We start from the raw sequence: 25,508 nt of genomic DNA on the forward strand, positions 1-25,508 counted from the left end.
GCACAATTTACTTCTATTCCACTTAAGATGCTATCCAGAAACCCAAGTTTCATTCTAAACTGTCAAGAGTACATGAATCCCACTTAAAACCAGCCACTACGCTCAAAGTGCCATGAAGTCCTGATACAGACTGTTCCATCAATACTTCACTATAGAAAACATTTAGGCATAAAATAGAAGACTTTTTTTTATAACTTGATTACCTCCTCAAAATGGGCTAATGATCCTTTAAATCACCTTCTATAAGCCTTTGGTCAGTGACTAATCAATAAAAATACTCTGTTCTACATCATGCTTGTTTTTAAGAGCTACAAATTTAAAAATTGCTAATATTAGCCTATGACTTATTTATGAATTAATTTAAAACATATCAGGCCGGGCGTGGTGGCGCACGCTTGTAATCTCCGCGCTTGGGAGGCAGAGACAGGAGGATCGCGCTGGTTCGGAGCCAGCCTCGCTGGCTTAATAGACTCTGTTTCTACATAAAAATGTTAAAAAATAGGTCTGGGAGTGTAGCCTGTGGGAGTGTATCTCGGAGGTAGAAGGGCTTCCAGGAACCCCAGTACCACCAAAAAAAAAAAAAAAAAAAAAAATCAGAAAATAACAACTGAGTGTTTTTTCTAGTGTTAGGTATAATTTTTTTCCCTTAATAGCCTGTGTTAATTTTCTGTGCCTCTTAGCCCAAATAGTCAGGCATTCTGAACTTCAGTGACTTTATCTGTTAAGTTGGAATAATGATGATAAGCATTGTAAATAGTTACTGTCAGGTTTGGAGGAAACACATTCAAAACAACCACCTATATGCCTGAGTAAGTGCTAATAGTTTAATTACGCATCAAGTAACAACTTGCCTCAACTACCAACCCACCACACCATTTGGCCATGTTTCTAGTGAACTTCCAAACTACATTTTTTTTTTTTTTTTTTTTTTGCAGTACTGGAGATGGAACCCAGGGACACTGTACTTCCACCTCTAGCCCTATTTTTTAGTCTTTTTTTTTTTATGGTGGTACTGGGAATGAAACCCAGAGGCTTTCTACCTCCAGGCTATACTCCCAGACCTTTTTTATATTTTATTTGGAAACAGGGTCTCACTAAGTTGCTGAAAGCCTCACTAAGCAGCTGAGGCTGGCTTCGAACCTGTGCGAGCCTCCTGTCTCAGCCTCCCAAGCACAGGGATTACAAGTGTGCGCCACCACTCCCAGCTTTTAGTCTTTTTATTTTTTGAAACAGGGTCTCACTGACTTGTGAAGGGCCTCACTAAATAGCTGAGGCTGTCCGCTAACCGAGGTCCTCTATTCTCAGCCTCCTGAATACTGGTATTACAAGTGTACACCACCATGCCTGGTTCCAAACTACAATATTTTAAAGAATAATCTTCAATATAAAAGATAAAATAATCTTTCCTCACAAATGATATAATAACCCAGTACTTTTATAATCAAAGCAATGTCTTTGAACAAATCACTAAAGAGCCATTGCTTTTTAAAAAAAGATAGTTAACTAAACTTAAATAAATTACTATTAATTCATTATCATGGGAACATAAGAAGCACATTTGATATAACTTGAATCTCAGAGGGAAGAATATATCCAAGGTCTTTAAATAGCACTTTTTGCTAAAAGATTCCAGTTATAAATGAAAGAAATAAGATTTCCTTGAAGAAATTTTATACTTACTACAAAGGAATAGAGTAAGCATTGAAAGGTCAGAACTTTCTGTATCATAGATTTACTTATTATTAGAAAAGTTATTTCACAGTGATGTCTTAATATGCCCTTTGTATGCCTAATGAATTAATTGATTGGAATAAATTAACCTTTCACATGAGCTCTTACAAGGGAAATAGTTAATAATCTCATGGTTTTTATTAGCAAGCTCTAGCTTTAACAGTTTAATAAACTTCATTTGAGTCACAATTAATAGTATATCTTATAAACTTTTTAAAAACCCTGGTAAGCTAAGAATTATTCAAATATCTTTTCACCCAGAGAGATATGATGTTTTAAGTAAAAAAGAATAATGACTTTGAGCCAGACATGATGGCATACACCTGTTATTCTAGTACTCTGGAGGAAGAGACGGGAAGATCACAGGTTCAAGGCCAGCTTCAGCAAATAAGCAAGACTTTGTTTCTAAAAATGAGGAAGAAGCTAGGGTGTAGCTCAGAGGTAGAATGCCCGTGGGTTCAATCCCCAGTACCACCACCACCACCAACAACAATAATACTACTAATAATTAGCTGGGCATGGTGGTGCAGGCTTGTAATCCCAGCTTTCAGGAGGTGGAGACCAGAGGATCAGAGGATTACGGTTCGCGGACAGCCTCAGCTTCTTAGTGAGGATCTTCACAGCACAGTGAGACCCTGTTTCAAACATAAAAAGGACTAAAAAATAGGGCTGGGGGTGTAGCTTGGAGGTACAATGCCCCTGGGTTTCATCTCCAGTACTGCTAATAATAATAATAATAATAATAATAATAATAATAATAATAATAAATAAAACAATGATATGATAAAAATTCCAGATCTTGGGGAGCCCTAGTAAGATTATACTGATGTCATGTGCCTTAGAGATTAAGGGAGCATGAGGACTTCCATTAAATAGCATTGAATCCAGGCCTTTATAATTCCTAATAAAATTTCCCATTAGTTTAAAACTTGGAAGCCGGGCGTGGTGGCGCACGCTTGTAATCCCAGCATTCGGGAGGCTGAGACCTGGAGGATCGCGGTTCGCAGACAGCCTCAGCTACTTAGTGAGGCCCTCTGCAACTCAGTGAGACCCGGTTTCAAAATAAAGAATAAAAAATAGGGCAGGGGGTATAGCTCGGAGGTCAAATGCCCCTGGGTTCCATCCCCAGACCCGCAAAAAAAAAAAAACTTGGTACTGTATGTCTTCCATTAATTTCCCAAGCTCAAATAATAAGCCAAATATTCAGAATATCTGCCCTCAATGGGAAGTTAAGAAAGTCAAGAACAATGGTGTCTATAGATGCAGATGATTCTCATTATTTGCCCTGGTTGTGTTCTAGAATGTTTCCCAAACACTGGATTAGTAAATTCTTTTCTTTTTTTTCTATTTTGGTGATACAACTCAGGAGCTTTCTACCTCCAGGCTATACTCCCAGACCTATTTTATATTTTATTTGGAAACAGGGTCTCGCTAAATTGCTGAGAGCCTCACTAAGTAGCTGAGGCTGGCTTCGAACCTGTGCGATCCTCCTGTCTCAGCCTCCCAAGCGCGGGGAGTACAAGTGTGCGCTACCACGCCTGGCTGGATTAGTGAATTCTAAACTACTCTTCTTAAGAAAGACTGGGTTAGGTTCCCTTTAGTCTCTGGTCATAGCCTTTTTTTAACCAATACATAACTTTGTATTATGTGTGTTTATTTAAAGATGGCTTATTTTACATATAGTGATGATTAACTTTGGATTCACAGCTAATTTTATGTTAACTCAAGACCGAACAAAGTCTTTCTCTCTAAGGCATATCATGGCACTGTTGTGTTTAGAAACACTAGAAGCATTTTAGCCCCACATTTGTGGGCCATTTTAGACTGTAAAATCACCAATGCAAGATACCAAAATGAAAAATTTGGCACTAAACATATCATGAAAAGTATATTTGTGCACTTTAGAGTTTAAACAAGTAGGCACAAAGAGTAGCCTTGTTCCATCTCAATTGGGTACATGAACCTTGGGTAACTTTTTTTTCCATTTTGCACATGGTCACGGAAGTACCAGGAGTATTGATTTGCAGGTTACAAACAATATCAGCACGTGGATGAACTCACAAATACAGAATCTACTAAGAATGAGGGTTGACTATCTCAGTACATCAAAAGACTGATTCCAATTAAAGGAAATTTCCAATCTCACAGACCTAGATTAGGACTGGAGACAAACCTACTCCAGAGGGCAAAGAACATTTGCTAATTTTCAGAGGAAGCTGCTAGGAGAATTTGAGGATTTACCTATATCTTCCTATGATTAGGACAGGTGATAACATGGTTGACACACTGACTCTATGCTGTGGCACAGAGATGGCCCTGGATAAACATTATGATGTGGCTTCATGTAGTTCATCCTACATGATTTTCCCAATTTAAAAAAAAATATAAAACATCTTAGTATGCCATTGTTCCTGTTATCAGCATAGCAGCATGGGTACCCATTATCTGAACACTCAAGATCTACATGAGTTCCATGAAAACCAAGAAAAAGTGAGTCAATTTTCTTTCTTCCTTTTTTAAAAAATAATTCCTTTTTTTTTAATTTTGATGACATCTGGTCATGGTAAAATATTTTATCTTCGTTGTACTCAACTTAATAAAAGCAAAAACAAACATTTAAAAATGTGATAGTTCCAAAGTTTTAGTAAAGACTGGTAAATTGCTTTAGTGAAATAATCTTTAATTTTTCTAAAATGGTATAAACTTTCAAAAAAGAAATTTTTGGGGGGTACCTGGAGCTGAATCCAGGGGCATCCTACCTCTGAGCTACAGCGCCAACCTTTTTATATTTCATTTTGAAAGGGGTCTTGCTAAGTTGCTGAGGCTGGCCACCAACCTGTGATCCTCCTGTCCTGGCCTACCAAATACTAGAATTACAAGCATGCATCACCAAAAACATTTCATGCTTATTATAAGTTTCCTTTATAAAGACTCTGCAATATGGTCACTGGTAAAGCAGAGCACTGAGTGCTTGATTATATAGAAAATAAGGTAGGTATTGGTCTGAAAACCTGGTTTCCATTCTGAAGATCTGGATCTCAGGCAATGATACATGGCCCCTTTGATATGTGGCATCAGTAGTCAGACAAACAATGTAAATATAGTAATGACAAATTCAGTCCTGAAGAAAGCAATTCAATGTAATATTCCAGTTGGGGACTGAACATATTTCTCACAATTACAGTTTTCCCCAACAATAGTTTTGTTATTAAAATACTGTGAGTTCAACATATGTCTTAATAATTTCACAGGTCTTTGAACTAGAATGGAAATTCATTTGGCTTTGATCATTTCAGAGCATTTTGCCCTATAATTGGGTGAAACAGGCAATCAGCTAGAAAAGACTCACAGATAACGTAGCCCGATGTTCCCTAAAATGAGATATTCATCAGCGTCTCGGGGAGAAAAAAGTTCTTTGGTCAATTAGGTTGAAAAAAAAATACTTCTTCTCTTAAGGATGATATAAAATATGTTAACTTATTGCATATCTATGTATTGAAGATCAAGTTAGATGCTGAAGATATTGCATTTTGATCAAGGCAGTATAATTGCTGACATCATACAACTACAATTTATGGAAAAGATTGATATTAACCAAGTCCTGAGACTAATAATTATAGTTACAGCTAAAAGTAGTGATAAAAGAGAAGTAGAGGTGTGTAATTAGATAAGTACAACACGATAACATGCTTACTGGTGGAGGGTCATGAAATAGATCATAATAAGCCAGGCGTGGTGGTGCGTGCTTGTGATCTCAGTACTAGAGAGGATGAAAGAAGATGTTATAAAAACAGGCTGAATCACTAAGTATGCTGAGAGTTAGTTCTTGTTCCTTTGCTAGGAAACTGAAGTGAGATATATATCTGGAATATGTGGAACACAACAACAAAAGAATGGCATAGGAGGAGGTGAAAGGGGAAACAAGACCATGCTCATTGGATTACTCTCAATGCAATCCAAGACCACTTAAGGGGTTTTTGCTAGCCAGTGACAGGCTTGATTTGTTTTAAGAAGATCTCTGGGGCTGCTGTGTGGAGGGGGGTTGATGGTGGAAACAGAGACAGGCCCAGAGGATATTAGAGTTCTTCAGCTGAAGGATGAGGAGTGTCAAGTGAAATGGTGCCACTGCAATCAAAGTGGAAAGTGAGCCAGGCATGGTGGTGCAGACCTTTGATTCCAGTACTTGGGAAGCCAAGACAGGAGGATTTCAGGTTCTAAACCAACCTCAGCCATTTATCAAGACACTGTTTCAAAATAAAAAAATAAAAAGGGCTGAGGTTTTAACTCAGAGTTAGAATGCTTCCGGGTTCAATTTCCAGTTTAAAAAAAAAAATGGGGAAAGTTACATGATGTAATCTAAAGTCTAAAAGTGAATGAGGAAATCCAGGTTGGATACAGTGGAGGAATGGCAGGCAGAAGCTGGCTCAGGCTTAGGCAGTGTTCTTTATGTCTGAGATGCAGTAATATTCATGTGAAAGGAAGCTCAGAGACAAAGAGCCAATCATCAGTTAGAGAACTGATTTCAGTAACAAAGGTATACATTTTTCTCAGAGCTTCTCATGTGACCTATGACACTTAAACAATCTTTAGGGAGTGGAGATCTGGCTCATTGGTTTCAGCTTGGAAGACTTTACCTCGCTTCCACCCAGAAGAAATCTGCCATCTAGCCACATTTCAGATTGGTACCACATTGGAGAAGGAAAATAATGCTGGCATTGGGTGGGTAGAGGCCAAAGATGCTGCTAAGCATCCCACATGCACAGCGAAGCCGCCACAACAAGGAACTGTCAAGCTCTCAACATCACTAGTGCTGAGATTAAGAAGTCCTGCTCTAGCTTAAGACTTTCTCTGTTCACATGCAAAACTGAAATCCAAAGACTTTATGTGATTAATTAGTTATATATCACTAATCCCTGAAAAAAGTAAATTCTAGATCCTGGGGTTTGGAATTAGACTGGAATCATTAAAATTCTGTGGAACTTAACCCATTGATGAGAGGTAACCACAACCTCTTAGAGACAATTTACTGGATCATAGAAATGCATGTCCCTCTAGTTATCTTTTGACTTGGGAGGCAGCTGGACTTTTCTTTTGATATGAAGATATCTGCTGAGTACATTGTTCTGTGTCTTCTAAAAATTTTCCAATCTAAGAAGGATCATTTTATAGAAACATGGAAATGACTTATTATATTGGTTAGCTATAATGTTGTCCAACTAAAAAAACAACAATTTAAAAATAGGGCAAAGCTGAGCATGGTGGCATAATCTCAGTATCTGGGAGGCTGAAACAGGAAGATTGCAGATTCTTGGCCAGTTTTATAAATTTAGTAGATTTTCAGCAATTTAGTGTAACTTTATTTATTTATTTATTTTTATTTATTTATTTATTTTTGGTGGTATTGGGGGTGGAATCCGGAGGCTTTCTACTTCCGGGCTATACTCCCAGACCCATTTTATATTTTATTTGGGAAAAGGGTCTCACTAAGTTGCTGAGAGCCTCACTAAGTAGCTGAGGCTGGCTTCGAACCTGCGCGATCCTCCTGTCTCAGCCTTTCAAGCGCGGGGATTACAAGCATGCGCCACCATGCCCGGCTTTTAGTGTAACTTTATTTTTTTTTAAAAAAAAGGACCAGAGGAATAGCTCAGAGGTAGAATGCCCCTGGATTCAATCATAGTACCACACACATACACACACAAATTTACAGGGTAAACTAGTATACTATCACCTTTTCTCTGACATACACACCAGTACAGTAAAGGAGCATCTAATACAATTTAAACAACATCCACTATAATTCTTAGAATTCAGAAAATTAATAATGTTTACATTTTTATTAATAGTAAGGTATCAAAGTATTAAAAAGTGTGAGGTTCGATTTTTTCAAAGGTTAAAGTTAATAAAAGAGACCCCTGGAGAAACCGGGCCCAGTAAGACGCTGGGTTCTGGGCAGGGGTCGCGCGCGGGGCACGCCAGATGGGGCCCGGGTCGCGGGACTCTGGGCCCCGGGCCGAACTGAGCTTAGTACGCCAGACCCCTGGAGAAACCGGGCCCAGAACAGAAAAAGATAAAGAAAAATATCAGAGAGGAGGTAAGAGAGCCGTTATGGATGCCAGGACACTGGAGATGCAGACAAAACTTATCTAAATGTACTGGAACTTATGGAAAAATTCGCCGTGAAAGAGGACTGCTATTTCTCTATATTGTTAAGAATCTCAGACATCACCTGTAAGGAGAGAGTTTAGCGGAGACCAAGGAGAAATGCGGTGTTGAAAGAGTTCTCCGCAATGGTGGTGGAGACTTGTATTCAGGAGAAGCAGAAACCGGATCCTACCAACTTTATTTTTTTGGAGAAATTACACCAAATGTCGAATGCTACCATCACGCATGCTTAGGAACACTGGACAACATTCAGAGTGGAAAAAGAGCCTGGGAAGGATTTGAAATGGTGGAGGCAGTGGCAATGCCAGTGGCCAATACTCAGGGGAGGCAGATCTGATACATTACACCTGGAACCTTTGAAATAATAACCACAGAGACAGTGATCGGAACCTGCTGAGGGATTAGGCGGGCGCTGGGGCCAGTGGCCGACATCAGAGCTGCTGTGAGGCAAGGCCACTACTGAGGCCTCCGTAGCCGGGATTGGAACATGCCGAGGGGTTTGACCGAAGCTGGGGCCAGCGAGACCGGCATTGGAGCCTGCCATGAGGCAAGGCTTGTGCTGGGGCCTCCGAGGTCAGGATAAGAGCCTGCCGAGGGGTTAGGCCGGTACTGGGGCTAGCGAGGCCGGCATCGGAGCCTGCCATGAGGCAAGGCCGGTACTGGGGCCTCCAAGGTCAGGATAAGAGCCTGCCGAGGGGTTAGGCCGGTGCTAGGGCCAGTGAGGCCGGCATCGGAGCCTGCCATGAGGCAAGGCCGGTACTGGGGCTTCTGAGGCCGGGATAAGAGCCTGCCAAGGGGTTAGGCCGGTGCTGGGGCCAGTGAGGCCGGCATCAGAGCCTGCCGTGAAGCAATGCCAGTACTGGGGTCTCCGAGGCCAGGATAACAACCTGCCGAAGGGCTAGACCGGTGCTGGGGCCAGAGAGGCTGGCATCGGAGCCTGCCATGAGACATGGCCAGTACTGGGGCCTCCTAGGCCGGGAATGGAACCTGCCGAGGGGTTAGGCTGGTGCTGGGGCCAACAAGGCTGGCATTGGAGCCTGCCATGAGGCTAGGCCGGTGCTGGGGCCTCCGAGGCCACGATTGGAATCCTGCCAAGGGGTTAGGCCGGTGCAGGGGCCAATGGCCGGCATCGGAGCCTGGTGTGAGGCAAGTTCACTCCTGCGGCCTCCAAGGCCGGGACCAAAGCCAGCTTAGGGGTTAGACCGGTGCAGGGGCCAGCGAGACCAGAACTGGGGCCTCCCATGAGGCAAAGCCGCTGCTTGAGCCAGCGAGGTCTGGATCAGTCCACTGAGTAGCCAGGCCACTACTGGGACCATCAAGAGTGGGATCGGTACTTGCAACGCAGCATGCACAGAGTAATATTGCAGAAAATATAAATCAGACGCTTCTCTTAATCAGCAATAACTAGGAGGAAAAGGGCAACAGGAAGAGGTTGAGCTATAGAAAGGGCCCTATAGTGAAGCAACTAATGTGACCAATCAGAGGGTATGTAATACTGGAGGACGGAGCCTCCTTAAAACGCAGGAGGTGCATAAACAAATGTATCAAAGTAAATCACCAAAGAAGCATGGGATGGAAGGAGGGGGAGGGAATGGGATGGGGGCTGGAGGAGGGCTAAATGGATGATGTGTGCTTGTATATCCTCTCAAGTCTTGTACTCCAATGTGATTGATATATGACTACAATGCACCAATTTAAAAAATAAATTAATAAAAATTAATAAAAAATAAATAAATTAAAAAATAAAGTTAATAAAATAATATGTAGTAGGGTTTATAGATCTTCCAATAAAATTTGCTAAATTGATTTTGTGAGTTATACAAAGAACTACCAACAAAAGGAAATTGGTGTTTCCCCATTAGAAAAGCAGGCTTAAGCTGAAGTAAGTTTCATAGCTGTTGTCATTATTCCAAATATATACTGTAAAATGCATTTTCAGAAGCTAAAGATTTTTTTAGTGTTAAGAATGTGTATCATAATTTAAAGTTTAATAGACAAGAAAAGTAAAGTACTATCAATATCACTACATATTAGCTTTTTTGTGTGTGTGTGGTACTAGGGTGGTGGAACACAGGGGCTTTTCTACCTATGGGCTGTACTCCCAGGCCTATTTTATACTTTATTTGGAAACAGGGTCTCACTGAGTTGCTGAGAGCCTCACTAAGTATCTGAGGCTGGCTTCGAACCTGTGCGATCCTCCTGTCTCAGCCTCCCAAGCGTGAGGATTACAAGCGTGCGCCACCACGCCTGGCTACATATTAGCTTTGACTCTATCTTCCATCAGAAAATAATTCAGGTGGCCTCTTCAGTTTTTACTATTTAATTAAGGGGTTCTGCTATAAGAGTAAACATGAACTATAGCTTTGTTTTTCTTTGTTTGAATTCTAAAAGTTAATTTTTTTTAAAAAAGTGGCAGACTGAAAATATGATTAGCAAGATCTAAATTTATTTGCAAATGACTTGAGTGTGCTGATGGTAAGCCATTATTCTACTGCAATGCTTTGAAAGATGAGCCCAGAAAGTATAAGAAGTGCCAGGAAACCTCTGCAAGTCTCTCACTCTAAGGAGAGATGCATAAGAACTCATTGTTTATCAGGTGTAAGAACTCACATTTTCAGATGCTTTTTTAGAATGAGATGTGACTGGAATTTTGTTTCTTAGGGGCCTCCCTAAGAAATTGGAAAATATATCCCCTTCTGAAACCTTTAGACATTATACAGGTGTGGAGGTAGACATCTGTAATTCTAGTACTTGGGAGGCTGGCAGGTTCAAGGCCAGGCTCAGTGACTTAGTGTGACCCTGTTTTTCAAACAAAAATAAAATGGGGCAGAAGGGGTAGCTCAGAGGTAGGATTTCCCTGGTATTCATTTTCTAGTGCCACAAAAATAAAACAAAATATAAAACTTAAAGACATTAGCCGAAATGTAATTAGGAAGGTGAGTTTTCAGAGACTTTTCATGATTCATTTGTAACAGTTGGGACTAAAGTCAAATTATAATTTATCAAAATTTATTTTCAACAAAATAGTATATAAAAAAGGATAGATAAAGTTTCCTATTGCTACCCATGTCTCTTGAGAATCTCAATTTATTGTTATTGAACACTGTAATGATTTGTTATTACAGTAGGGATTCCTGATGTATTTCAGGTGCTTGTCTATTCAATCTATTTCACACAAAACCCCTAAAACATCATTAAATGATAATGATGCAGAAAATTGGGGAGAGATAATGTCAATAATTTATATAAACTGGCCCAAAGCCATGGAATGCCATTAGCCTATTTTATCTTTATGAGTTTGTCCTGTAACATAATACTTTCAGGTCAAATTTAATTATGATTATATTCGCATTAGGAATCACAAGTTAAATGGTAAAAAAAAAATGAAGTCAGTGACAATCATTTCTCTCAACGACTGCCATTCTCTTTATCCTAGGTATGATTCCTTCAGAAAGGAAAGTTGTATTAATTTACATGTTCATATGAAATTCAAGTGGGTATTCTTTTTAACCACAGATTCATTTTATTCTGAAGGCTAAGTTTAAATGGTCAACACCAAACTTTTAAGTTTGAGCCAAAATTGTTATTATCAGATTTGGAAGCTAAATCGGTAGATTTAGGTCTACCTATTGCTTATGCAGATAGTCATTGAAATACATACGTACACTAAAATGAGATCCCTTACAATTTTTAAAAAATCTCTAATTCATAGGCAGGTAGAAACCAGTTCAAATTTTGCTGGTCCTCTTTATATTTTGAGTTGCTATGTCTGAGAATTCTAACCAAGACTGGAGTCATTCAGTACATGCAGCTTAAGGGATTTTATGCCCACAGCACATAGCTGTATGTATGTGGTTTACATGTGCTCCACCTTTAACAAACATAACCACTACTGAATAGTGGCTATTAAACTTGAGAGGATTATTGCTCTTTTTCCATAACCCATATTGATTCCTTCATTAATTTTCTGGCATTCTATCCCACCAAAAAGTACTACCCTGTGCCAGCATAGATAGTTATGGTTTTAACTGTGAATGAATTTCAATTTGAAACTCCTTAATAGAAATAGCATCTCAAGCTGGTACTGTTGGAAATTCTAAGGGGGATGATGTTCATTTACCACATGGACTCTGAACCTATGACTTTTCTATCTTAAGGTAAAAAAGATTACTATAATTATGATTCTCCATACAATTTCAACAACTTCTTTCTTTTACCCTCTCGTCCACCCTTGGGATTTTTCCTGGGTGGCTCACCATCCTTCCTCTTGTTTCAGTATATTTCTGAGCCTTGATTCCTCGGTATTCAACCTTTCAGTTTACTGTCCCTTCAGTGGTCTGTTTTTCAATTTGTGCACATAGCTCATTGCATGTGCCCTGCATTCAGGAAAACCTTCACAGAATTTCTTGACTGATTGCTTAAATGCATGCTATGTGTTTTGTATATTGCTGAAAATGTTTTGAAAATTATGTAGAAAACTTTCTATATGTTTATAGTATGGCATAAAACAATAAAACCAGAACTTTATATAAAAAATGGTTGCTGCTAAATCAAGAGTCATAGCAGCATCTTCTTTCAATAAATTTAAATGGATGAAAATAATGCTTAAAAAAGTTTCCCAAGTTTCCCTTAAATCTATTCTTCTTAATATTATATACTCATATGTTGCTGAAATTTAAGATGAAATTTGAAGCAGGAAAGTAAGTGATTAAAACTTGCCAAGTTTGGGAGAGTGAGCTATCAGTACCTAAATCCATTTACAGGAACATGCCTTTGGTCTGTTCTCAGTCTCAGCACATCTCCCATCTTTCTCCTGGAGCTCCCACACTGCCCGCTGTGTAGATCAGAGACTACCTGAGGTAAAGCATTTGCTGTAACCCATGTTACTTAAATGAGAAAGAAGGCCGGCATGAGAGATGATAGGAAGTTGTGAATACCCTAGAGAAAACATCCTGGATATAACCTTAGAGAGACTAGACTGGCATATGCATTCAGAAAGTTTACTATAATCTAAATGTTGTGACCCCCCCCAAACACAATTCATAAGATGAAAAGTAATCCCCATTAGGGTGATATTAAGAGGTTTGGGCTATGGGAGGGAATTAGGTAATGTGAGCAGAGCTTTCTCCAACAGGATTAGCAGATTTATAAAATAGACCTGGGGGATCCTGGCTGCCCCTTCCACCATCGGAGGGCACATTATCTATGAAGCAGAGAATGGGTGCTCACCAGGCACCCAGCCTGTGTGTACCTTGACTTTGTATTTTCCTGCCTCCAGAATGGTGAGCTGTACATTGCGATTCATTATAAATTATCAGAGTTCAAAGTATTTTGTCATAACAACAGAAATGAAAATAAAGTTTAAAGAAAATGGAACAGCATCAAACTAAAAAGCCTCTGCCAAGACAGGCGTGGTGGCATACACCTGCAATTTTAGTACTTGGGATGTTGAGACAGAATATTGCAGGTTCTAGGATAGCCTCAGCAAGTAGTGAGACTTTCATCAACCTAGTGAAATCATGTTTTTAAAATAAGAATCAAGAAAAATAGGTCTGGGGGGTATAGCTCACAGGAGAATGCCCCTAGGTTCAACCCCCAGGACCACACACACACACACACACACACACACACACACACACACACTTGCTAACTAAGTAAACAAATCAAGATCATGAAAATAGAACCTACAGAATAGGAGAGGGGAGGAAATCTTTGCCCCCCTCCTCTTTGATAAAGGACTAGAATATGTAAGGAATGCAAAAAACACTAAAAACCAAATAACCCAATCAAAAAATGAACAATTGAACTGAATAGGCACACCTCAGAGGGAGAAACACAAATGGCCAACAAATATATAAGAAAATGTTAAACATCACCGGCAATCAGGAAAATGCAAATCATAGCTCCAGTAAGATTCCATTTTAACCCCAGTCAGAAAAACAATCATCAAAAATACAAACAATACAAAAATGCTTACTAGGATGGGGGAAGGAACGTTTATACACTATTGGTAAGACTATAAATTAGTACAACCATTATGGAAATGCTGGGAATGGAAACACCATGTGACCCAGCAATATCATTCCTTGGTATCTTTTCAAATAGATTGAAGTTAGAATACTATACGGATACAGGCATATCCATGTTTACAGAAGCACAGTTTAAAATAGAAAAATGATTGGACCAGCCTAAGTGTCTTTAAGTAGGTGAATGGCTAAAAAAAATGTTTTATATCTACATGATGGACTTTTAGTCAGTCATAAAGTAAAAATTATGTCATTTGCAGAAAGTTGGATGGAACTAGAGAAGATTATATAAAGTGAAATCAGTCTAAAAAATTCAAGGGTCTTGTTTTCTCATACATGTGGAGGTTAGAGAGAAAAATAGAAAATAAAAGAGTATCAAAATTATAAAAATAAAATAAAAATTTATGAAGATGAAAAACTAGACAAGTGGAACAGGGACCAAGGGAGGAGGAGAGGAGGGAAAAAAGGAGACCTGAGAAAGAAAATGGACCAAATAATGTTATTTTTATATATTTAACATGTATGGGGAATATCAGGATGGGGTGCAGAGAAAAACCCACCAAGATATGTGTGAGCATATATCAATATATCCTTTTGAATCTCATGACAATGTATAATTATATTGTACCAATAAAATTCTAAGAAAAAACAAAAAAGAAAGAAAGAAACATACTTGTCTATGCTTAGGTAAAATTCATTAATAGTAGAGGAAGGTGTAACACATTAAGTTAACTTGAAAAGAAGAGTCATCATATAAAAATATATTCCTGAGGCTATCTTTGGCCAGAGAACTGGGACAGTGAACCTGTGACTCAAACAGGATCTGATCTATTCCGAACTATTTCTTCTTCAGAAAATTGATATGTTAGATTATCATAGCATATGAGAAAAAAATCACTCTACTCACCCTTTTATGTTGATTTCACATTCAGCAAATTACAAATTATTTTTAAAAGGTGTTGGGTTTTTTTTTTTGTCTGTATGTGTGTTTTGTTCTGGGGATAGAATGCAGAGGTATTCTACCACTGTTACACTTCCAGCCCTTTTATTAATTTTTTGTTATTTTTTAATTTAATTTAATTTTATTTTATTTTATTTTATTTTTTGGCAGTATTGGGGGTGGAACCCAGAGGCTTTCCACCTCCAGGATATACTCCCAGACCTATTTTATATTTGGAAACAGGGTCTCACTAAGTTGCTGAGAGCCTCACTAAGTAGCTGAGGCTGGCCATGAATGTGCGTGATCCTCCTGTCTCAGTCTCCCAAGTGCGGGGATTACAAGCGTGCACCACCACGACTGGCTTTTTTGTTAAATTTTTGAAACAGGGTCTTACTATGTTAATACATCCTGTCCTTGAGCCTATGATTCTCCTGTCTCAGCTTCCTGGCAAACAAGTTTTAAAACATGATTTGGACTTCTTATCTGAATTTTTAACAAAAGACCACTTAAATGGAAAACTCAGCAATCAAATTTGAAATGAAAAACTAATAAAATGGTTAAATAAATAGTCACTATTTTCTAAAACAGAATACTATACAACAATAAAGATTAATGAGGTAGAGCTATTTGTTTGGACATGGATAAATCTTCAACAGAAATGTAAAGATAAAGCAAGTTGCAACAGAATACTATTTGATAGTATTTGGTATGATCGTGTTTCTACAAATTTATAAACATGTAAAATAATAGACTTGTAAGGATATTTAACTAGTAGACATCAAATTGGAAAAAAGTGTTCAGAGTGAAGGGTGGCCACGGAAAAGAAGCAGGTGCTAATGTAGAGACATTTAAATTGTCTGCTGAACATTTAGTATCTTAACCTTGGTTACCTCCTAAATACCTGCTTTTTAATTTTTAGTAAATCAAATTGTAATGGTTTGAATTTGGGGCTGTGGCCTTAGTGTTTATTATGTGCAGTCCTTCCTCCCCTTCCTTACTCTCTTGCTCTGGCCCCCAGGATGTGAGGGGGAAAGTCTTATGCCCTCCCTCTCCACTTTCCACTTCCATCACGCTCGAAGATCCTCTTCAGTCCCGGGCCTCAGAGGAACTGAACCTGAAATCACGAGCAATTAAACCTTCCTCTAAGTTATGCAGTCAGGTCTTTGGGTTAGAGTCATGTGAATGTTAACTAACACATAAGCCAAGCAACAGAAGATTCTGTTTCATCAGAACTGTAGGCAATGTCCTGTAATGCAGCCCCCATACAAGTGCTCCTTCCTTAAAAACCACCTTCCACCTAAAAGCCAAGAGCTATATGGACAAGTGTCTCTAGAATGAGCAAAACAAATGTCTAATCGTAACAAACCAAAGGAAATTAGAATGAAAATGCTAAAGGATTTAAGAATAAATGTAGCCTCTAGGTGAAAAGCCCTAGTAAATTTAATGTATGAAACCTAGTTCGTTTTAGTTAAATCAATGTTACTTATATCTCTAGTAAAATTAAGTTTTTACAAACATTAAAAATAGATCAAACACTTTAAAATATAGGCATTTAACAGCCCAGTATCATTTATGAAGCATTCTATGCTTGAATTTCTCTAATTGACTATTTTTATTCACCTGTCACCTCACAGTGGTATCGTCTCCTGGCAGAATGTTTTACAAGATTGTTAATAATGTCATGTTTTTGTCTTCTCACTAAAACTCTAAGTCCATGATTCTTGGTACTTGTGAATAGAAAATTTGCTTCAGATACTCTAGAATTAACCACTTAATTAGTATAACTAATCCAATTGAGCCTAATTTATATACTTACCATTGAGAGTGCTTCTATCAATCAAATTAGTATCAACTGACCAGTAACTTCCATCTCCATGACGACCTGTTGATTGGGGAAGCATATCAGAATCTTAGTAAATATATATCATAAAAACACAAAAAGCAAACAAAAAGAATAAATATTTAAGCTGGGCATGGTGGCACATGCTTATAATTTCAATACTCAGGAGGCTATGAGAGGAGGATCACAGGTTCAGGGCTAGCAGGGAGAAACTTACTAAGACCATGTTTTAAAATAAAATGAAAATATGGCTGGAGATGTAGTTCAGTGATAGAATGCCCCTGGACTCAATAATCAGTACCATGCCACAAACACGTACAAATCACTTATTTACAAAGATACAATAACAAAACAAGATTATTTTGGCCATCTCCAAGGAAGTCTGATGCTATTAATAGCATTGTACATGTGAAAAAAATTTTTCTGTATGTGAGAAAAACCCATAAAAAATATGACTCTTTTAGACCAGCTACATTCAAATCCTCTTTCAGAAGTAATCTCATTCCCCCCCCCCAATATTTTTATCAAAGTGCCCAAAATGGCACAACAGTACATTAGTCTAAATGGTGTTCTCCTGACTTTTTCAGAACTGAAATGAGGCAGGTCATGGCTCCTAGATTCAGTCTTCACTGTTTTATATTAGAAATGGCTTTGTGGAAAGTTCTCAATATTATCCTACCGTGGGATAATGCATTTCATCTTATAACTGGATTTAAGTAATCTCTTTTTGTTGTGTGCCAAATAAAGAGCCTGGAAATGAGATACTAGACTGGGAATAAAGAAACAAGAAGGTCTCAACACACATGGTCTGAATATTTCTTACAAACACACCACAAAAGGAAGAAGGTTCATTCAGTATTACATTATCGGAAACACTGCCTTATAGTAGGGGTTTCACATCTGTGAAAGTAGTATTCAAGAGAACTGAGTCAGAAATTAACTAGAAATAATTATAATATCAACCAAAGTTTAATTAATGGTGTTTAACCACAAGTAATCTTTTTTCTATGGATGCATGTGTGTAGAATGGTAATTATTTCATTAGATTTTTAGTTTCAGAATATGTAAGTAGGGCACTGGTTAAAAATATTAGAGAGTTAAATCTATATGCAAACACATACCAGAATATAACTAATTCTCCATTTTACTTGTTTCAATAGTTGTTTCTGAGAGCACTTGGCCAGTCAGCCACAATAACAGAGTTTACTTTCTCACCTTTATAAATTTTCAGTCTATTTCATCTGAATGATTTTCAAGCCCCAGTCTTTGTGATATTCTTTTGCATAAAAAACATTTCCTCTTACCAAAGGGTCCCCAAGATATCATTTTATTTGCAAGATAGCTGTGAGGAAGCAACTTAGAATTCTGTTCACTGACCACACATTCACAATTTAAAAAAAATTATTTTGATGTTGAGTCAGAGCTGAAGTTAGGACAGACAGCAAGCTTCTAACAAGCAATGAAAAAAAATTAATCCAGTTATATTGGATTATTGCATAAAAGGACACATTTAAAATCCGCTGGGCCACTGTGTGTTCCATAGGGAATTGAAGGTTCCAGTGGAGGCTCAGATATATGTACGTGACCCGCAGTTGTGGGTGTGAAAGGGACAGGTTTGGAATGAGCAGAATTTGTGATAATTTGACTGGGCTGCCTGAAATATGGAAGAGCCTAACCCTTTTCCAAATACGTGGCTTATGTAACTCTGACACATTCGAAGTTTCAATGAGCAGAGGATGAGCTTTGCCCACAGGACACTGTGAGATCAATGTTGGAAGAAATGAAGTGAGACAGAGGTTCTGTATGAATATTAAGATGCCTTGCCTAGCAACTGGAAGCAGCTAGATTGTAAAGCAGTCAGCCAAAAGAAATGCTAACAACCTCATCACTTAGGCCAGTAAAGGCAATAAATGATTTCTGTTGGGATTAATCCCAGATTGGCTGGAAATTGGGTAGATAGCCTGTGGAGGATTTTCCTTTTCCTCTAGCATCCTGACAAGTGTCTTTTTAATGAACTTTCAAGCTCTTCCAGTTAGTTTGTGGGAGGATGCAAAAGCAAGCCCACAAGCACATCCATACATTACTGAGACATAAAGCTCTATAGGTATGGCACCCTTAAGATTTAGCCGGGCTATTGATTGCATTGTGCATTTCAATAGACAGAAAAACATCAGAGTTCTGGGTAAGATAAAGAAACCTTAGAAATATTTCTAAGTAAGACAGCAGTTTAAAACTCGGGCAATAACCAGAGAATCTAGTTTGTAGATATGGGTTAAGTTTCTGTTGGATATAATTAGATTGATACCACGAAAGAAAATTAAGTAACTCTTAACAAGCTCGACAGAAAGTACTTTAAGGAAACATGATATCATCAATGAGGAAGATTGGATTTATGGTAATTCAGAGTTTTTGTACCAGTTCAGCAGAGAAAGCACAAAACCCATTTCTGGGGTACTGATGAGCCTAGATCACTTGATCTAAAGACATGGGGATTGAATTTTAATTTTGTATGTGAAGCTTCCATGTTCTTTAATTCCAGAAAGCCTTCTCTCATGGCTGTAAGGTGAGTATCACAAAGTCACCGATTGAGGGGACACTGGAGATTAAATGGGAAATGGTAATAGTTGATACTGCCTGGTAAGCCAAAGTGTGTGTGTGTGTGTGTGTGTGTGTGTGTGTGTGTGTGTGTGTGTGTGAGGGGGGGGCTGGGAATAATCCCCCAGGAAACTTCTACCTCTACACCTAGCTCTTTTTAAAAATTATTATTTTTTGAAACAGAGCCTCTCACTAGGATGCTTGAGAGTATCACTAAGTTGATGGGGCTGGTCTCAAGGCCACAGCATTTTTAAGACCATGATGCGATGGAATGCTATTTGGTGTTAATTTCATAAGCACTAATTTAGAGAAATAGAGGAGTCATTAGAATTGGAAGATAGTTGAAGTGAAAGTCAATTAATGCAAAGATACAAACTACTGCCCGGTCCCAGAGGTCTTAATTTTATTAAAAGAGCATTAAGCTGGTAATAATTCACTCAACATTTATTAAATGCTTACTATATGAAAGGCACATTTCATGATCCTCAGGGAAGGGAGAGTATAATAAGATGTATGAGCTAAGGATCCTGCACTAGACAGAGTTGGTTCATTGTATCCAGAGACAAAACAAGCTTATTCATAGTTAATATTAGCCAACTGTGGATGGATTTTAATTTACTCTGACTTTCAGGATTTATGAATAACTTAATCCCTCTATTACCATAAGATTACTATTAGATTTATTAAAAATGTTTTTTATTTATCCAGTATTATTAGAAAAACTACCAGCAAATAAAATCTAAGGTATTGTTTTCTGTTGTATTGTATTATAGTTTTCATAATTATAATTATTTTAAAAGCCTCAACTTACTGTTTTTGCATAATGAATTAAATCTTTAATATTTTAAGATTAAACATCCAAATATTTTAATTAATTCATTGAAATTTAAATATGAAAAATTTCAATTTTCAATTGAAAATTTTTGATGAATTATTAGTATTAAAATTTTATATGAGTGCAGTAACAAAAATGTACTATGTGAATATAATTCTATGAAATATAAAGAATAGCATATTATATTTGTATATATTCACATTATCTTAACACAAAATGATAAAGGTATAAAGAATTAAGATGCTGGAGAGTAATGCATTTAATTTTCACTTAATTTGCTAGGATTGCATCCACACAATTCTATACAAAAATTTTGCTAGAAACTGTTGAAAATTAATGTAAATGTTTCTCTTTTACTTCAGGATTTGAAACCAGAAACTGGTGGTTACAGAAAGAACAATTAAATAAAAATTGAGTTATGGTTGACTTAAAAAAAGAAGCTTGCAGTTGAATTTGAGTTATTCAAAATGGCTTATATATGTAGATATATTGTATTTAGGTACCTCTGAGGTAGAGACCAATGGTAAATATCATGCTCCTTTCTTTACTTGAGTTTTAAAAGTATTGCAAAGCACAAAGTCACATAAAATTATATTTTTTATTTTATTAAAAATAGATCTCATAAGAAGTGTCATTTTCACTCTTTTTTGGCAAGATCTATGTGATTCTTTGGACAAAAGTTAAAGTCTTTATTATTTTCCTGCCACTTGCTCTCTGGACTGAGGAGCACATGGGCAGAAACAGCATGACCTCCTTTAGGAAGCCTGCTCATTATTCTACTCCTGGGTCCGTACCACGGTGATATTTGTGCTGTGTTCATTACTGCAAGAGTGACTAAGGTCACTTAGGATTCTTGTGATGTAATAATGATGTATACACGTTTTTAATGCTATATTGTAATTTATTCTTTATGATCTTATTCTTGGATGCTGCCTAAAATATTTCTATATTCTAGTCTAGTATACATGTGTGTGTTAAACAAAACAACCTTAATGTTTATTTTAAATCCTTACTTTCAGCACAGATGGAGAATATTTCCCATGCTAAACATTTTTCAGCACCTATCAATGATGATTCAGTTGGGATTTAGTGCTAGAGTCTGTTTTTTCTTTGTGGATGTTTTTAAGTTCAAGGGAAAAAGGAGCTGAAAGTTAATCAGCAGGAGACATGGAAAAAACTAGTTTTGGTAGCTGTAATCTATTATTTAATTCATCTTCTCTGAATAGGAATAAGTGTGGGTCCTGCAGAATGATACTTACAGTATCAATACCTAGAGAAATACCAATAGCCCATAATTGAAATAAAACCGTCAGACTGGACATCTAAAAAATGCTTGATATATTTCTTTCCAGGGATGCAAAGCATAAAGATATCTGCTTGATCTTAGAATTGTTTATCTGTGAATAATTCTGGTGATAATGATGGAAATTGCATTGATTTTTATGTCTTGTGCATCAGTGGATAAAAAATATCCATTAACACAACTGAAATAGTTTTGCTGTCCAACACACAGATCATATTGAGATATTATTAAGCAGATGATTTCTCAGAGGCTGAGAAATATGTCTAAGAGATCAATTTATCATATAGTTGATAATACTGCTGACTGAACAAAAGTATGAGTGCATCAAAGACCAAGATGCACAATAATAACCAACACCTATGATATTTCAAATATATGTTAATAGAAAATAATTAATGAGCCTTCCTTACCCTTGTTTAAGGTCCAACACATTTTTTCAAGTAAATATAAAAGAAAGTGAAATAAATGAAAGAAAACATTACCATTCTACATTTAATGGCAGCTAATATGCCCACCATATAATTAAGATGCAGTACTCAACAAAAATTACTTCTTACAAAATTCTTTAAAACCCATGGTTATATTTGCACCTATAGACAGTATAAGAGCTTTAATTTTCAGGAAACAAATGAATTGGATAAACTACTCTGAACCAGAGATAGTATAAAGAAACCAAATATGCAATTGTATACCTTTTCCTTAACCATAAAGAATATTTTTTGTACTTATAATTTTTGTCTGCATGCTACAAAATATGAGCAGAATAGACTCTAAGGGACAAACTCATCTTCTAAAAGTCTTTAGAAGATAAACTATAACTGAATATAACTTTATCTGCCAATATCATAATAGAGTGGCTATACTGCTTGAAAATCAGTAATCTTTCAGAGTCAAAGAAGATGCTAAATTTTGTGGTATTAATCAGGACATTCCTGGACAAAGCAGACAATCTAAGCTACTTCAAAAGTCAGAAACACATTGAATAATCCTATACTACAAAAAGTAGGCAAAACTGGTAATGCACATAACAGGGGATTGAAAAACTTGATTAGATCAATAATATCATTTATTTACAGGAAAGTAGTTAATCTCCTTTTTTGGGTACTGGGGGTTGAACCCAGAGGCATTATGATAATTTTCATATAACATTCCCTCTGAAATCTTATAACATTCAACTGAATTGACATGTGGTGTTTACTTTCCATGTTGAGTTAGGAGGGTATTGATATCCTATTCCTAACTCTAGTATATGATTCTTTTTCTTTTTCACATGAAATGCTTTATTTATGTCTCCCATAAGGATTCATCCCAGAGACCAGCATTTATAATAGCCTCTTTCAACTGTAAGAAATTCAGCTAACATCTAAAATATAAAGTTGAAGTAATTTTGAAGATGGATCCATGGAACTGTTCTTTTTCCTAATGCTTTACCACACTCAGCCCTGGGACAGGTATATAGCTATCAAACAGTCAAAAGTGAGTCCAGCTGTTTTCACACTGCATATCTGCAATTTTGTAAACTAAATAGACACTTCACAAAAGAAGAAATTCAAATAGCCAATAAATGTATAAACATGTTCAACATCATTAGCAATCAGAGATAGGCAAATAAAAACTATCCTGAGATTGCACCTAATTTCAGTTAGAATGTCAATCAAATGCAGATGAAGATGTGGAGAAGTGGGAACTCTAATATGCTGTTGATGGGATTGAAAATTAGTGCAACTACTTTGGAAAACAGTATGGAAGATCCAAAGAAGAATGGAAATGAACCTACCATATGACCCAACAATACCACTTCTGGGTATCTACCCTAAAGAATGGAAACCAAAACACCAAAGTGATGCATTCAGATCTATGTTCATAGCTGCACAATTACAATTGCCGAACTATGGAACTAGCCAAGATGTCCATCAACAGATGAATGGATTACAAAACTATGGGATATGTACACAATGAAATTTAACTCAGTCATAAAGAAGAAAAAGTTATGTTATTTGTGAGAAAATGGATAGAATTGGAGAACATTATGCTAAGTGAGATTGGTTGTCACGAAAAATAAAATGGAGGATGCTCTTTCTAATATGCAGACACTAAGGAGGAAAAAGGGTCATAGGAGGAACTCTAGGCACTCTAGACAAAGAAGGAGAAACCATAGAGGAGCAAATAAGGCAACATAACTTAGGGGGAGAGGAGAGGAGGGAAATTCCCTAATGTGCATTATGTACATTCAAAAACATATCAAAGTCAAACTTGAAACATATCAAACATATCAAAGTCACTAAGCCAAACATGAGAAAGATGGAGGATGGAGAGAATAGGGTGGGAACTGGGGAAAGGCTGAGTGACGTGTACATGTATGCCTCTTCCATCTTGTATTCCATTAAGATGTATGACTATAATGCACCAATCAAAGAAAAAAGTCATCAGTAGAATAAATTTTAATTTTTTCTTAACTCAGAATTCAAGTACATAAATTTTCCGCTATTGAGGAACAAGTAGAAGAGTGGAAGTCAAGAAAAGGGCAGAGGAGGTCAGAATTATCTACAACGGTCACCACCATTTCTTGAATCACACAAAATATTTTTCTGTTGATCTTTTACTATGTGATTGTCGAACATATTTTTCTAGTTGACAATATTCTCTTAATATTTTTTTCATCACCTCCAATATCATTAATATATAATATCCACAACCATGAACACTATTACTTTTGGTTCTCCAAATTATATTTTTATTAGACAGCAAAGTCTATCTTTACAGATAGCTCCATAACTATTTTCCCAAAACACTTGTATCAAAAATCAACTCGACAAACATTTATTGGATATCTATAAAATGATAGTCTCTAATTTAGAGACTAGGCAGAGAGGTGAAGATGTCAAAAAGAATCCAATCAGTTCTTTGTCTTTGGAGAATTAAAAATCTGGTCATTAAGCTAGGAATATTAATAGAAAGCTACTAGAGATGGGAAAAAGAGTGAAGAATAAATTGGACATTATGGATAATGAGAAAAATTAAAATACAGGATGGTAAAAAAAGTTACTGGAATACAAGATAACTGGAAAGGGAGATTTAGAACATTAGAATTTTACTCACTTGGGGAAAATAAAAAGTATTACTAAGTCAGAGAAAATAGGGCTAATCACCACATTCATTCAGTAATGAAAACTACACTTTTCTCAAGTGCATGGTGGATTTTCATGACTAGACTTTGGCTTATATGGAAGGAAATAGTAGTTATGAGGCTAGGAAAGGGAAATGGGGGTCAGATATCCAGGATCTTGATGCCAAAGAACTAACTTCATTTGGCAAATATAAGAAATTTATCTGTATTTTTCAAGGTAGGACAACTTTGCATTCAGCTATTGTTGATATCAAGGAAAATACCTATCCAGTAATACAGTGGATCTTAGAAGAAAAAAAAAGTCTCACAAAATATTATTTAGGGGCTTTAAACAAAAAATATCTGCCTAGCTGAACTGAGAAGGTTAAAATCCTACCACAAATCACATCAGTTCCTATGAATACTGGCTATGTTTCATTCCTTTGAAGTTACCTATTAAAACATAAAGACTCCCAAGAGGTTGACTGGAGCAGCTACTTGACTGCTTGCTGGGAACAAGATAGGCACTTAACACCCAATTAAAAGCACATTACTCATTTTCCGCCTCTACTTTTTCACCAGAACCATAATTTCAAGAATTGCAAAATTTTGGACAGAAAAATACACGAGTGAGAATAGCTTTTTCAAGTCAGTGTAACAATCAGGTGAATTATAAACAAAGTTGGGACCATAATTGGGTAGACACATTTTATTTTTCAATTAAACAGTTCCCATCAGAAGGTGCTTAAAGGTTTCAATTTTTCAAACAGAAACCTGGATGCTGTAATTCAAACCCTACAAAGTATGGATTACATTAAATAAATTCTAAGCTTGACTAGATAGCCTTGAAAACCCTATTTCTCTGAAATTGGAAACAATTAGCATGCTGTTTATTCATGAGATTAAGACTGCTGAGGTATACAGTGCCAAGTGTAGTGTTAAGCACTTTGCCTGAGTATGCTATTGATGT

The 25,508-nt window shown here is 37.0% G+C and overlaps 1 protein-coding gene across 1 annotated transcript in view; it reads right to left on the minus strand.

Annotated features, from left to right (window-relative positions):
* The window catches only part of DCC (DCC netrin 1 receptor), a gene marked incomplete at both ends in the record, with an annotated part of 1,196,613 nt that overhangs the window by 74,302 nt on the left and 1,096,803 nt on the right, over positions 1-25,508 (minus strand). Inside the window, one exon of the mRNA XM_080714768.1 lies at positions 16,676-16,741. Within this exon, the coding sequence (XP_080570894.1) occupies positions 16,676-16,741 (66 nt within the window). The remainder of the gene's footprint in view (positions 1-16,675; positions 16,742-25,508) is intronic.

This window comes from Muscardinus avellanarius (assembly GCF_963383645.1).
Source record: "Muscardinus avellanarius genome assembly, chromosome: 17".
NCBI classification, from domain to species: domain Eukaryota; kingdom Metazoa; phylum Chordata; class Mammalia; order Rodentia; family Gliridae; genus Muscardinus; species Muscardinus avellanarius.